Raw genomic sequence first — 12,667 nt, forward strand, 5'->3', positions numbered from 1 at the left:
CGCGCGCGCGCATGTGTTGTCGTGTCTTGACTCCAGTTTGTCCAGACAGACCGCTGACAGCAGTGTGTGTGTGTGTGTGTGTGTGTGTGTGTGTTCTGCAGGCGCCGTCTCTCAGGTGTTGGACAGTTTGGAGGAGATCCACGCGCTGACCGACTGCAGCGAGAAGGATTTAGATTTCCTCCACAGTGTTTTCCAGGACCAGCATCTACACACACTCCTCGATGTAAGTGCCTCACACACACACACACACACACACACACACACACACACACACACACACACAGAAAGAAGAAAAGTAATCCGCCTTTTATGAGGCATTCGTTTTCGATGCTTCATGGCGGCGTTCTTACAAATGGAGCAGAGCGGTGGTTTATCTCTTCACGCTTCATTAGAGTTCTGCCGAGTCGGGTCAGCAGGTCGCTGTTTCTGTGATACGCCGACAGATCATCACAGAAAGCACCGCGTCTCGAGTCTGCCAGCGTCCGGCTCGGGATGGAGCCGGGAGGAGAGGCGTGGCTGGCTGGAGGCCGGGTTTGGAGTTGAGACGAGGTCAACATGCAGGTCGCTGTGTCTCGACCTGAGAGTCCAAAACCAGAGTCCGACTCCACTTTGAGTCCAGTTTAGGCCGTTTTCTACAAGCTGCTGCTTCTATTCTATTCTGTTCTATTCTGTTCTGTTCTATTCTGTTCTGTTCTATTCTATTCTGTTCTGTTCTGTTCTGTTCTATTCTATTCTGTTCTGTTCTGTCCTTTCAGGACAGCCAGATGTCTTCAGTGCCGCATGTTGTTGCTTTGATGCTAATGCTACACTGTTAGCTCGGTTAGCTCGTTACGTTTCGTCACTCTTCTTCCAGCTCGTTTCCCTGAGATCCAAAGCATGTGAACTGAAAATCAAAGTCACTCTTCCAGTCTGTTTTGCTCCTGACGGCCCACTTTTGGCCCAAGGGCCTTATGTTTGACACCACTAAGGTGGGAGATTTATGGGGGGATCAAGGAGTTTTGAATCGGACATTATAGTTTAATTTGAGAACATAGTGTGTACACACACACACACACACACACACACACACACACACCCACCAAGTGGAAGAATTAGAGGGAAGAATTTAATGAAACATCTAACGACATGATGACCTTTTTATATTGCCTCGGAGGCTTGAGCATCGCAGTGTGTGTGTGTGTGTGTGTGTGTGTGTGTGTGTGTGTCCTCTCGGCAGTGACTCAGCAGGTCGCCGCAGCAGACTGTTGACCTAAAACTAATTTGCCACATCAGAAACCATATTGGTCCCAAACATCAGAGGAGGAAGAGGAAGAGGAGGAGGAGGAGGGGGGGAGGAAGAGGGGGGGGGGGGGGGGGGGAGGAGGAGGGGGAAGAGGAGGGGGACGGGAGGAAGAGGAGGAGGAGGGGGAGGAAGAGGAGGAGGGGGAGGGGGAGAGGAGGCGCGTCGGGCCAGTCCGACTGCGAAGATGCAGCGTTTCTAATTCACTGAACGTTTCCTGCTTCCTCTCGGAGCCTGCGGAGCGTCGATCGGAGTGTGTTTGAACTTTTATGGAGAGAAGCGGCGTGAAGCCTAATGTGCACCAGGAGGCTCCTTTACAACACTGATACTGGGGTGTGTGTGTCTGTTAAACTGTTCTTCCTCTTCTGTTTCTTTCTCTGAGCCTTTCGTGACGGTTTGAGTTTTCTGCTGTGATCCGACGCCCATCATGATGTCTTCATCATATCAACACATCGGTCCTGAAGCTCTGGAGGATTCTCTCCTCCCTCCTCGCTCTGAAGCCCGACTGCAGTTTCAGCCTTGGTGTTTTCCTGATATCAGTTCAGTTCAAAGCTGAAAACCCGGGTCGAGCGGAGTGGAAAAGCCCTATAAATGTTTGTGTGTGTGAGCGTTTGCCCTTTGACCTCTCTGTGTTGCAGCCCGTCGCCGTGGGCGACGCGAGAGTGACACACACTCAGACAGCAGCGTGTGAACATGAACTGTCTGCTCCGATCACCTGAGGGTCGTCTGAGGGAACGGGCTGGCTCCAGAGTGTGTGTGTGTGTGTGTGTGTGTGTGTGTGTGTGTGTGTGTGTGTGTGTGTGTGAGGCTGCAGATGTCTCCCTTTCAGCCCGGGTTTCAGACCCGTGTCCTCCGATGTGGACAGAGCGTCCCCCCCTCCCCCCCTCGGCCCCCCCGGGTGGACAAAGCGTTTCTTTGTGGGCCGCCGGTGCCACTCGCAGCCGGCGCTGCCTCCGTCACATCACTGTGCGTGTGTGTGTGTGTGTGTGTCCGTTCTGTAGACTCGGAGCTTCAGGCTCTCAGACTCCTGAGTCTTTCTGCCGAGACGCTCTCGTCTCCTCTCGTCTCGTCTCGTCTCGTCTCGTCTCTTCGCCGCCGTCTTTCGGTGAGTGTGTGTTTCTCGTCCCTTCTTGTCGGCGGGAAAAGCCTCCGGCTCACTGAAGTCGGCCCCTGTGTGTGTTTTCTCCGTTTGGCGTGGATAATGAGGCGCGTTAGTGCCGTGTGTTTCCTCTCTTGATGCCGGAGACGCCGCCCTGGAGGAAGTCATGTCTGAATGTCACTGAGAGGAAATGAAGATCTCAGCTTCTCCTCCCGTTCTCTGCTCGCTGGCACATCCAGCCGGGGAAACCCTGCGCCGCCGTCTGCAGTGGAGCGCACGCCGCTCTGGAGCGCACGCCACACGCCGCTCTGGAGCGCACGCCACACGCCGCTCTGGAGCGCACGCCACACGCCGCTCTGGAGCGCACGCCGCACGCCACACGCCGCTCTGGCCTCCTGCCGTTCAGATTGTTTTGTTCTCACTTCCTCCAGATCGGGTTGTCCTCTCCGTTGACAAATCATCCCGTGAGTGCACGAGGACACGGGCGCGGTAAACCTGCGTGTTGGAGGCGGAGTGCGGCTCCGCCGCTGCGCGCTCGCCGGGCGTGTCTGGGAGTGCGTTGACCCCGGGACGGAGATGTGAGACGGGCTGGACGATGCCGTCCCTCACTGAGCTTCTGCTCCTGTTTGCTTTGCTGGTGTCAGACTGTCACCATCAACACGCCTCTTCCTCCTCCTCCTCCTCTTCCTCTTCCTCCTCCTCCTCTTCCTCTGGCCCTCGCCGTTAGCCTTGCCATTCTGAATTTTCATCGTCTGTTTTCCACGTTTACGTCGAGTCGGAGCGTTTTCACGAAGTGGTTTTACCCCGTTTCCATGAAGACAGAGTCATAGGATTTTGATAAGTTCTGCCTTGGGAGCTGTTTTCGAAGAGTTGCGTTTCCAGTGACTCTGAGCAGCGTTGTGTTGTCAACAAACCCTGAATATCCCCAACCGCCCGGCTCCAGATCATTTGGTATCGGGTAAAAACTTTTATTTTGGAATTTCCATGCTTCTGCATTGAGTTTTATTTTGAAAAGCGCTTTTTTCAGTTGCCAATTTCCCGTCAGTTTGTTTTCATGCATCGCTCAGCCCTTGTTCAGGCGTTTTCACACATCGTCCTGCTGGTCTGCGGGAAACATGATGTTTAAAAGCGGAGCGTGGCGTGAAGCTGGTTGAAGATCCCTGCTGGAGAACATTGAGTTGGATGAAGCCTTATAGAAGCTGGATAAACCACCGCCTTACGTTTCTGATCTTATCATATCGAGTGTAACTCGGAGTTGCAGAGCTCCAGATGTGCAGTTTTATCTTCATAAACAAGCTGAACTTGGTCACAGTACATCTAAAGGTCAGTGTTTTTTGAAAAGGAGGGCTTCCTGTTGTTTTTGCGGTGAGGAGAGCTGTTTCCTGTTTGTACCTGAGCGTCAGGTAGACGACTCTTCAAACGGCTCTGTGTGGGATAATGGCTGGTCTCGAAGCCACCCTCTGCTTTGATTCCAGCTCCAGCTGCCGCTTTGTTTCAGCTGTTTGGGGATCTGTTCTGTCTGAACACACACACACACACACACACACACACACACACACACACACACACACACACACACACACACACACACACACACACACGAGGGCTCTGTTGATGAAAATCCCAGCTGACTAATAAACTGCACTGGGGTCTCGTCACAGACGAGTGTGTGGGAGTGTTGAAGAGACTGTTTGTGTGTGTTTCTCTCTGTGTGTGTGTGTGTGTGTGTGTGTGTGTGTGTGGAGGAAACAGCTCCTGTTTGTTGGCGGCTGCAGGGAAGCAAGAGAGAAGAAAGCCGAGCTGAAGTCAGACTGCGGCGAGGAGCCGTTCCTCCGCTTCCTTTAAGAAGGTCCAGCGTCTTTATTTTCACGGTTTTCAGCCGTGATTCGCGGCCTCGGTACCGCAGTGCAGCGGTTGGTTGTGTCGGTGAACGGAGCGTCGCTGGTTTGAGTCCGTTCGGGGTTTTTTGTGCTGCTGGTCTCGGTTTCCTGCTGCAGCCTGAAAACAGGCGTGTGGCGGTTTTCACTTGCTGGTAGGCGTCAGTGCGTCTGGATGTGTTCATGTAAATCCAGACGGTAACCGGAAAGCTTTGGCAGTGTTTTGGTGGTGCGTTAAGTGCAACTTTTTGAAAACACTTGAACTCGTCTCTGTGGAAAATGCTGCTACTGTAAAAGTCGACCTCAGCCGGAGTAAATAGTTCACCTGGAGAACATTTGAAACTCCTCTAAATGGTGGAAGAAGATGGGTGTTGTGGAGCGTCGAGCCGCTCGAATGAGGAGCAGGAGGATTAGCTAAACACACCCAATCTGCACCACCTCCACCTCCACCTCCGCCTCCACCCAGAGGAACAGATTTAGGCTCAAGGAACAGAGGGATGAGTGGAAGAGAAGCGTTTAAAGGAAGTGAGGCCTGGGCCGGTCCCACTGAGTCTCCAGCGTTTCCAGGTGAGGAGCATCTTCGTCGTGTTTCGACTGGATTCTCCCGTCTTCCTCAGAAATGCCGTTCGGGGTTGGATGACTCGTCGTCTTTACCTGTAACACCTGACGTGTGGAGGATCCAGTCTAAACACGTCGAAGGTATCTCGCAGCGGCCGACTCACCTGAGGAAGAGACAAGACGAACACCGATGGACCGTTTAGACTCTGGATGACTCCCAGAAACCCCTTTTTTCCCTTTTTATTGCTCAGTGCTGTTGGTAGGTTGGTAGTTCAACTACAGGAGTCCCAATGAGCCTGAAGTGGAAGATTCGATTGATTGATTGATTGTGTGTGTGTGTGTGTGTGTGCGCGTGTGCGTGTATGTGTGTGTGAGTGACGGCTGGCTTGTGTTTAACGTCACACTGACAGACGTGTGTTTGTCCCGTTTCAGCTCTACGATAAGATCAACACCCGGTCCTCCCCGCAGATCAGGAACCCTCCCAGCGATGCCGTGCAGCGAGCCAAAGAGGTGAGTCCACTCGTCCGCTCCGACTCCGACTCCGCCTCCGACACGGCTGCGCTCACAACCGCCGACCTCGATCGGGCGTGAAACACGGTGTGGGAGTCCTGGTGAGGCGGAAGGCCCGGAAACCGAAACGCACAGATCCGACGTTCAGTGACGCAGTGTTCACGTCGAGTTGATGCTGTCAGTTGTTTTTTTAATGAAACCACACACACACACACACACACACATCCTGCAGAGAACTGCACTCTAAACATTTTACATTAAACATTTGTTTGATGTTTTCTGGATTTTTTTGTTCGTTTTCAGAAGCTTTTATCAGTTTGTAAGAGAGATGAGGATCATCCAGTCACAGCTTCCATCTGCTTTAAATGTGTTCAGTGCTTTGGAGCAACAGAAATTATATTTTAAAAAAAAGCAAGCATCTATAACAGTACAGAAATGCTTTTTTAGTCTTAGAAGTGGGAAGAAAAGTGGCTCCATTAATGTGACTCTGACGTCTCCGAGCAGAAATGTTCTTCACTTAATGAAATCTTCTGCAGGCCTGAAACTAATCCTCCAGTTATTTGACTTTCTCCATTAATTAAACCTCCCGGAGGCGAGCTATCTGCCCCGCGGCCGGGTTTGCTTTAATTTGAATTTACCTTCAGCCGAGCCGTGCGGCCACCTCTGCTGGGACGGAGTCACTTCCTGTCGTCTGCGGCTCGGCTCGGCGCACACCTCGAAGGAAGCGCCTCGGAGAACTCGGAGAGCTTCGGAGAGCGATTACGAGCTCATCAGGAAAGAAAACGCTGTGTGCTTTTGAGAACACTGTTAACTTTCCGCCACAGCGTGTCCTGAATGCTGGAGCTTCAGGCTCTCCGCTCCACTTTGCAGAAACGTCGCTTCTGCCCATGTGCTCCGGGGTAAAGAGGAGTTCTGCACGTGCTCAGTAGACAGACAGTAAGAACCACGTGTTCCTCCTGAGAGTCGTGACTCCCAGGCCAGATCCTCCAGGTCCAGGTCCTGGTTCCAGTCCAGACTCTGCTGGACTTGGTAGTTTTAGAGTTGACAGTCACTGTAACAACAGTCCAACTGGGTGTTGTGTCCATATGAACGTCACTGTTCTCCAGAGTGTCTTGTTCTCTGTAACATGTTGTGGTTTCATTGCTAAAACAAGCAACAGCACCCACTAGTGGTCAACACCACACCGTTTCTGTGGAAACGGACATCTTTTTCAAAACGTTGTCGTGTAAACGCAAAACTTTTCTGAAACAAAAGGCAGAAACCATGTTTTCATCTAAAACGTCGTGTAAACTGAAGCTTAGTTCTGTTTAAAAAAGTCGCCTTCATGGATCTGAAGACGGCTTTCTATTTGAAAATATTCCAGAAACGTCCGTCTGGCAGCATCATGACGTCGACTTCAGCAGCTTTTCATATTCTGATGGCAGAACTTCCTTTATTCTGCAGATGTTAAAGTGCTGAGTGAAGATTTGTTAATTTCTAAGCAAGAATAAAGAATAAAGATATGAATTGGTCGACTTATTCTCTGATATATTTCCATTACTCATATAGACTAAATTGTAAAAACAGCTGAATGTGACCATTTCTTCCCTCTGATAGTTGCCAGATTAAATAGTTTTGTGACGTTCTGCTGCGTAAGAATAAGAATCAGACCACGACGCACTCGCGCTCCTCCATGTTTTCCTTCGGACGGAGCTGAACTGGCTCGGAGCTGCCGTCGTCTCCTCACTCCACCTCACCGCCGTTCAGGTCCAGCCGGCGGTTTTGAGCGCAGCCTTCCTGTTTGTGCTCCGTTTCTTCATCTAACCTCTAATCACTGGTTTTAACGCTGGGCTCGCTGCTTGTCTTCTCTCTGAAGTAGCTTCTCTGTCAGGCTGATTAATCCTTCTGCCTAATTCTTTGTTACTTAGAGCTTCAATTCATCACTTTCTAATCATTCATGGGAGAAATTATGTCGGATTCACCAACTTTTCTGGCTCTTTTTTTGGATTATCCAATCAAATTTCAGATATGTGGCATCAATATATATATATAGTTTTCAATGAATAGTAATATAATAAATGTTGGTGTTTTTTACATAAACAGCATATTATATAATATACTAAATATAAAGAGTGATATGTTAGGGAATAACAGTATTTGTTGACTTTCTCCTGATCTCTGATGATCTGATCCTGTTGGAGTAAATGGATTTACGTTGATCTGATCACAAGTAATGAAATAATATGTGATTATTGCTGACCTCCAGTTTATACAGCAGTCGGTCAGGGTAAAGACCAGGTGTGTTTTACTGAAGGTTTTTGGAATAAGCATTTAAAATAAAGATAGAAAAAGAGAATGAGAAGAAAACTAGGAGTTATCTGTCACATATATATATTTCCCCCATGTTGAGATGTAACTGCATGGTGATCCAGAGTCTTCTGTGACTTTTCTTTTTATTTAGTTTTGGCCTCAGATTACTGTTTTTTCATCAGGATTACAGTTTTTCCTCTTTTTGTCCCGTGAGTTTCTCAGGCTCTTTGGAATTCCTTATGATCTCTTTCAGTTTCTTTGGTAAATGTCTGTTTGTCTTCAGGTTAAATTGCAGCTTTTTTGTGTGGTGACATTTTTCTCAGTCAAATACGGTAAAATCGAGGCTTTTCTGTTACTTTAGCAGCTTTCCATTGTCATACAGTCACATCCAGTGGCTGAAGATGGTATTTTTCCACATATAAGTTATTTCTTTATAGCCAAACAGCGTCAGGCTCACATATGACTTCTGTCTGTGTTACACAGCAATTTGGTGTCGATATTTTGATGCAACCTCCTGTTTTTATTAAAATCTTGCACACATCTCTCCCCCAGTAGTCGTACATCACGGCGACATGCTCTCCCGGCGAAGAGCGTCCTGGGAAAGTGGACATTCGTCTCACTTTTTTTGCAGACACACACTGAATAATAGTCCAAGGTAATCCTGGGCTCCGGCGAAAAACCCGTTCTGTTTGAAGCGCGGAAGTAAAAACTGATTTACTGCAACCTTCAGGAAGGCAGGATCAATTTAAGAGGCCATTCCTCTGTTTTAACGGCAGCTGGGAGTCGATGCTAACCAGGACTTTCAGACGGAAGAAAATGTTGTCAGAGTCTGACTTACTGAGGATTACTGAGACATGTGAGGCAAAGAAACGGTTTTTACTTAGAGTTCTGTGTTCACAATGCAAAACCTCACATGATTGATAGATAGATGGATTTAAAATACAGAACAGAAGGTAGAAAATAAGTTCAAAACTGGAGTAAAATGTTTTAATCTGGTCAGAAACAAAAAAAAGAAGCAATCGGGTTTCCCAGTGATCACGTTGACTGCGAAGAAGCTTTGATTCAACTTTAAAATAATCTACCAAACACATTTCCTCACTTTTAACTCAGTTTATTCAAATCATATTCCATTTCTCCACTTGGCTAAGAATTCTGGGTAAATTTCATTGCCACAACAGCAGGATTCCACTCAGCTGTAGCTGTTTGTGTTGAGCTAAAAGAGGTGGATTATCTCAGAGTGTGTGTGTGTTTGTGTGGATGCAGGGAGGAGTGTGTGAGGGTAAACTGGGAATCAGTGCTGCGCTTTGTGAGTTTTTTATTTTATTTATTTTTTGCGGGCGGCTGCTCAAACTGCTGTGCGCTTTGTTGAGGGAGCAATTAAAAAGCGTGCAGTGTGAGCGAGCGGGGCGGCCGCCGTGAATCCCAGAGCTGTTTGAGGCGGAGGAGGGTGGAGGAAGCCGTTTAAGGCGAGCGGCGGGTTTTTATGTGGGTTTTGCTTCATGTCAGGCAGACCTGGCTAACGAGCGCCGATACGCTCCGCCCTGACGGAGGCGGCTTCGCGTTTCTCCGACGCAGCCGCCTCTCGTGCGCTCAGCTTCCATCTCCTGTGAGCTTCGTTAGCGCTGCTGCTGTTTGTGGAGAACGGAGACCCAGTGAGTCCTGCTTCCTCTGGGTTCTTCTGGTTCCACTGAAGCACAGGATGAAAATGCAGCAGAAGTTTGCTGCTTTACTGGACAGCGTCTCATAAACGGAGCCTTAGGAGCAACAGTCGGCCTTATGGCTGCACGTCTTCGGACTGTGGAGGGGGAACGGAGTCCGGGGCCGGTTTGATTCTGGCTGTGAGACCAGAGGACTGTCCTCTGCAGCAGAAGCTGTCTTCATCCAGGGAAACTGCCTCTCTTCTTCTGTTGGCTTCTGTCGCCTGCCTCTCCGCCGCTGCGCTGGTTCTCTGCTCACTAATCTCCTTCGGCTGTAGATGACTAACCTCCCAGTGTCTGGACGCTCTGGCAGCGCCGTGTCCTCACGCCTTCTCGTCCTCGTCCGTCTCTACTGACCTCGGCACATTGACCCGACCTCCGAAAAGGCCATGTGTGTAACTCTTCTCCCTGTGTCTTCCTCCACTCAAGAGTTCCTTCAGAGGTGGAGCGGGTGGCGCTTTGAAACTCCTGGAATATGTAAGACCTCACCTCACCACAGACGTCCTCACCACACTCTAGAACCGGGCCGAACCGGGCCGAACCGGCTGAACCGGGCGAACCGGCTGAACCGGGCCGAACCGGCTGAACCGCGCCGAACCGGCTGAACCGGGCTGAACCGGGCCGAACCGGCTGAACCGGGCGAACCGGCTGAACCGGGCCGAACCGGGCCGAACCGGCTGAACCGGGCTGAACCGGGCCGAACTGAGCCGAACCGGCTGAACTGGGCTGAACCGAGCCGAACCGCGCCGAACCGGCTGAACCGGGCTGAACCGGGCCGAACTGAGCCGAACCGGCTGAACCGGGCTGAACCGGGCCGAACCGGCTGAACCGGGCCGAACCGGCTGAACCGGGCCGAACCGGCTGAACCGGGCGAACCGGCTGAACCAGGCCGAACCGGCTGAACCGGGCTGTGACGCTGATGATGAAGTGCTTCATCGATCCCACACTGATGCGGCTCCTCATCGCTGTATGAAGTCTCTTCAGGGACTCAGATAAAGCAATCCCACCGATGGCCTGCGGCGGCAGTGTGGAGCAGAACAGCTCGTGTGTGACTGGAGAAAAAAGGAACAAGAAAGACCAGAAAGGCTGTGAAAGGATGCAGATACAAACACATGTCCACAGCTTAGGAACAGGAATGGATTTCAGTTAAAATAAAACTTTTCCACCACGTGATCCTCCATCATCAGCAGCGAATTCCAGAAACATGGTCGTAGTAAAGTTGTGATCTGCTGTGATCTGTGATTGAGGCTGTAAGATCACCAGGGTTATCGCTTCATCTCGCTCTGACCTTGATTTACTACATCTGTAGCTTGTAGAAAGGTCTCTTTTCACTCACCTAAACACCAAAAGTCCACCCAGTGAATTCCTCCACGGCGCCTGTGGTCACATCTGTAATTCAGCTCTATTCCATTCTGAGCGGAGTGATATTTAGTTCATGAGTCGTGCTTCGGTCGTCCCATGACGGTTCCTGCTTTTCCTACACTAACTTGATGCCCCGCCTCTTTGTTGATGCCCCGCCCCTTTGTTGATGCCCCGCCTCTTTGTAGTGACAGCTCTATGGAGGAGGAAAGTGTTCAAGACTGAGTAGAATTAAGTTTAAACTTAAAAATACACGTCACCACTTCCACAAATGAAAATGAAGATCCCACCCATTTAACCATCAATCCTGGCCATAGCCCTTTTCTTCTGTAATCTAATCTATGGATAATCTACATCGTTCTGTAATTCAAGAGTTTGTGAACTGATGGGTTTCCGCCTCCAGAAGCTCTGTGAGGGGAATTTTAGCTGCATTTCTGTTTCCTTTTTGTAGTTTTAAGTTTCTGTTTTAATTTTCTAGGATAAAATAACCAGATCTTTATATTCATTCACTTCTTTAGCTCTTTCAGCTGCTTTCACAGATTTTCTGGAATCAGTTGAATAAGTTCCTAATCAGTGAACAGGGAGACGTGTGGGATCGAACCTGCAGCCTGGTGGTTGAGAGACGACCTGCTCTACCAAGACAACACACTAATCCACAGCCGCCTCGCTGGCAGGCGTCAGAATAAGAAGAACGAAGGAGCAGGAACTCAGTCGGTCTCGTATGTGACGATCGTAACGGGATTTTAACTCACGAGCCGCTCAGGAACTCAGACGGTCTCTGTGACGATTACCTGGACGTCGATTCTCATGTCCCGTGCTGGAGGTGCTGGAGGGTAACGCCCCCTCCACCCCCTCCACCCCCTCCACCCCCCCAGAGGCCTCACCTCCACAACGCCACATTCACCAGTCAGGCGCAACATAACTGGAGCCGACATCAAACCGAGTGGCGTCCAGAGGCCAGGGGGCGGAGCCGGCCTCGGCCAGATTCCTTGACTCTGAGCGGGTGGAGGTGTCGGGGGGTCCGGGTGGGGTGGTGGTGGTGGCTTAAAGCGCTCCTCTCTGCCTCTCTGGGTCCTCAGGTCCTGGAAGAGATCTCCTGCTACCCGGAGAACCACGAAGCCAAGGAGCTCCGCCGGATTCTGACGCAGCCGCACTTCATGGTGAGTGTTTCCCCGACTTCACCGGCCTGCGGCGGGGGCGGGGGGGGGGGGGGAACAGCAGCAGCTCCACCTTCTGTGAATTTTGATCCTGGAGATGTGAGTCAGGAAAGTCGAGGCTCAGTGGGATTTGTTTCAGGCTGCAGACGGATTGAGATTTGAAACACCAGGTGACCTCGGCCGTGGTCAGTACTTCTGCTCATGATGGGCCGATGGAAGAACGTCTGCTTCATCTGACTGGACGAACATGTCCACATGTACGCACACGTCTACACACCAGTCACACACTCGCAGCGTGGACGGGGGTCAGTAAGGCTGCGGGGCCTGATGTGGCGGGTCGGGGGGCCCGGCGCCGTCACCGCGCTACGCCAGCGCAAACTGACACGACCCGCATTCCTGAGAGTTCAGGGAGAACCGACGACACAGAGGAACAGCAGGATGGAGAGCAGGAGGAGGAGGAGGAGGAGAGGAGGAGGTTATCTGAGCGAAACGCTGCACCAGACAGACAAACAGCACCAAAACAAGAAGGTCGTTTTCAACATTTTATCTTGTAAACACACAACTTCTTTGGCACAAAAATGATGAGTTTTAAACATGGTGGCGCTCCCACTGGAATGAAAGACGCAGGATTTAATTCATATATTCATTATTTTTCTATGTGCAGTTGTTAGTTTTTCTCAGAGCCAAAGAAAGAAAAATGATAATTTATGAACATTTTAGTAGATTTTAAAGGTGCATTAAGGAGTTTGCACGTTTTATGTGAAACAGCGGCCCCTGCAGGCCTTGGACGTAACTGCAGCTTAATGAAACGGTGTCTGTGGCTTGTGTCCACGGAAGAGGGG

At 50.4% G+C, this 12,667-nt stretch overlaps 1 protein-coding gene across 11 annotated transcripts in view; it reads left to right on the top strand.

Annotated features, from left to right (window-relative positions):
* Positions 1-12,667, top strand: part of caska (calcium/calmodulin-dependent serine protein kinase a) — a 129,440-nt gene that overhangs the window by 94,757 nt on the left and 22,016 nt on the right. For 8 of the 11 annotated variants that reach the window (XM_030111551.1, XM_030111550.1, XM_030111542.1 and 5 more), the window contains 3 exons: positions 102-223; positions 5,246-5,323; positions 11,748-11,828. In XM_030111551.1, coding sequence (XP_029967411.1) covers positions 102-223; positions 5,246-5,323; positions 11,748-11,828 — 281 coding nt within the window. Of the gene's footprint in view, positions 1-101; positions 224-5,245; positions 5,324-9,738; positions 9,787-11,747; positions 11,829-12,667 lie in introns of all 11 variants that reach the window. The other 3 variants (XM_030111548.1, XM_030111540.1, XM_030111541.1) reach the window with 1 other exon arrangement.

Source organism: Salarias fasciatus, chromosome 16 (assembly GCF_902148845.1).
Source record: "Salarias fasciatus chromosome 16, fSalaFa1.1, whole genome shotgun sequence".
NCBI classification, from domain to species: domain Eukaryota; kingdom Metazoa; phylum Chordata; class Actinopteri; order Blenniiformes; family Blenniidae; genus Salarias; species Salarias fasciatus.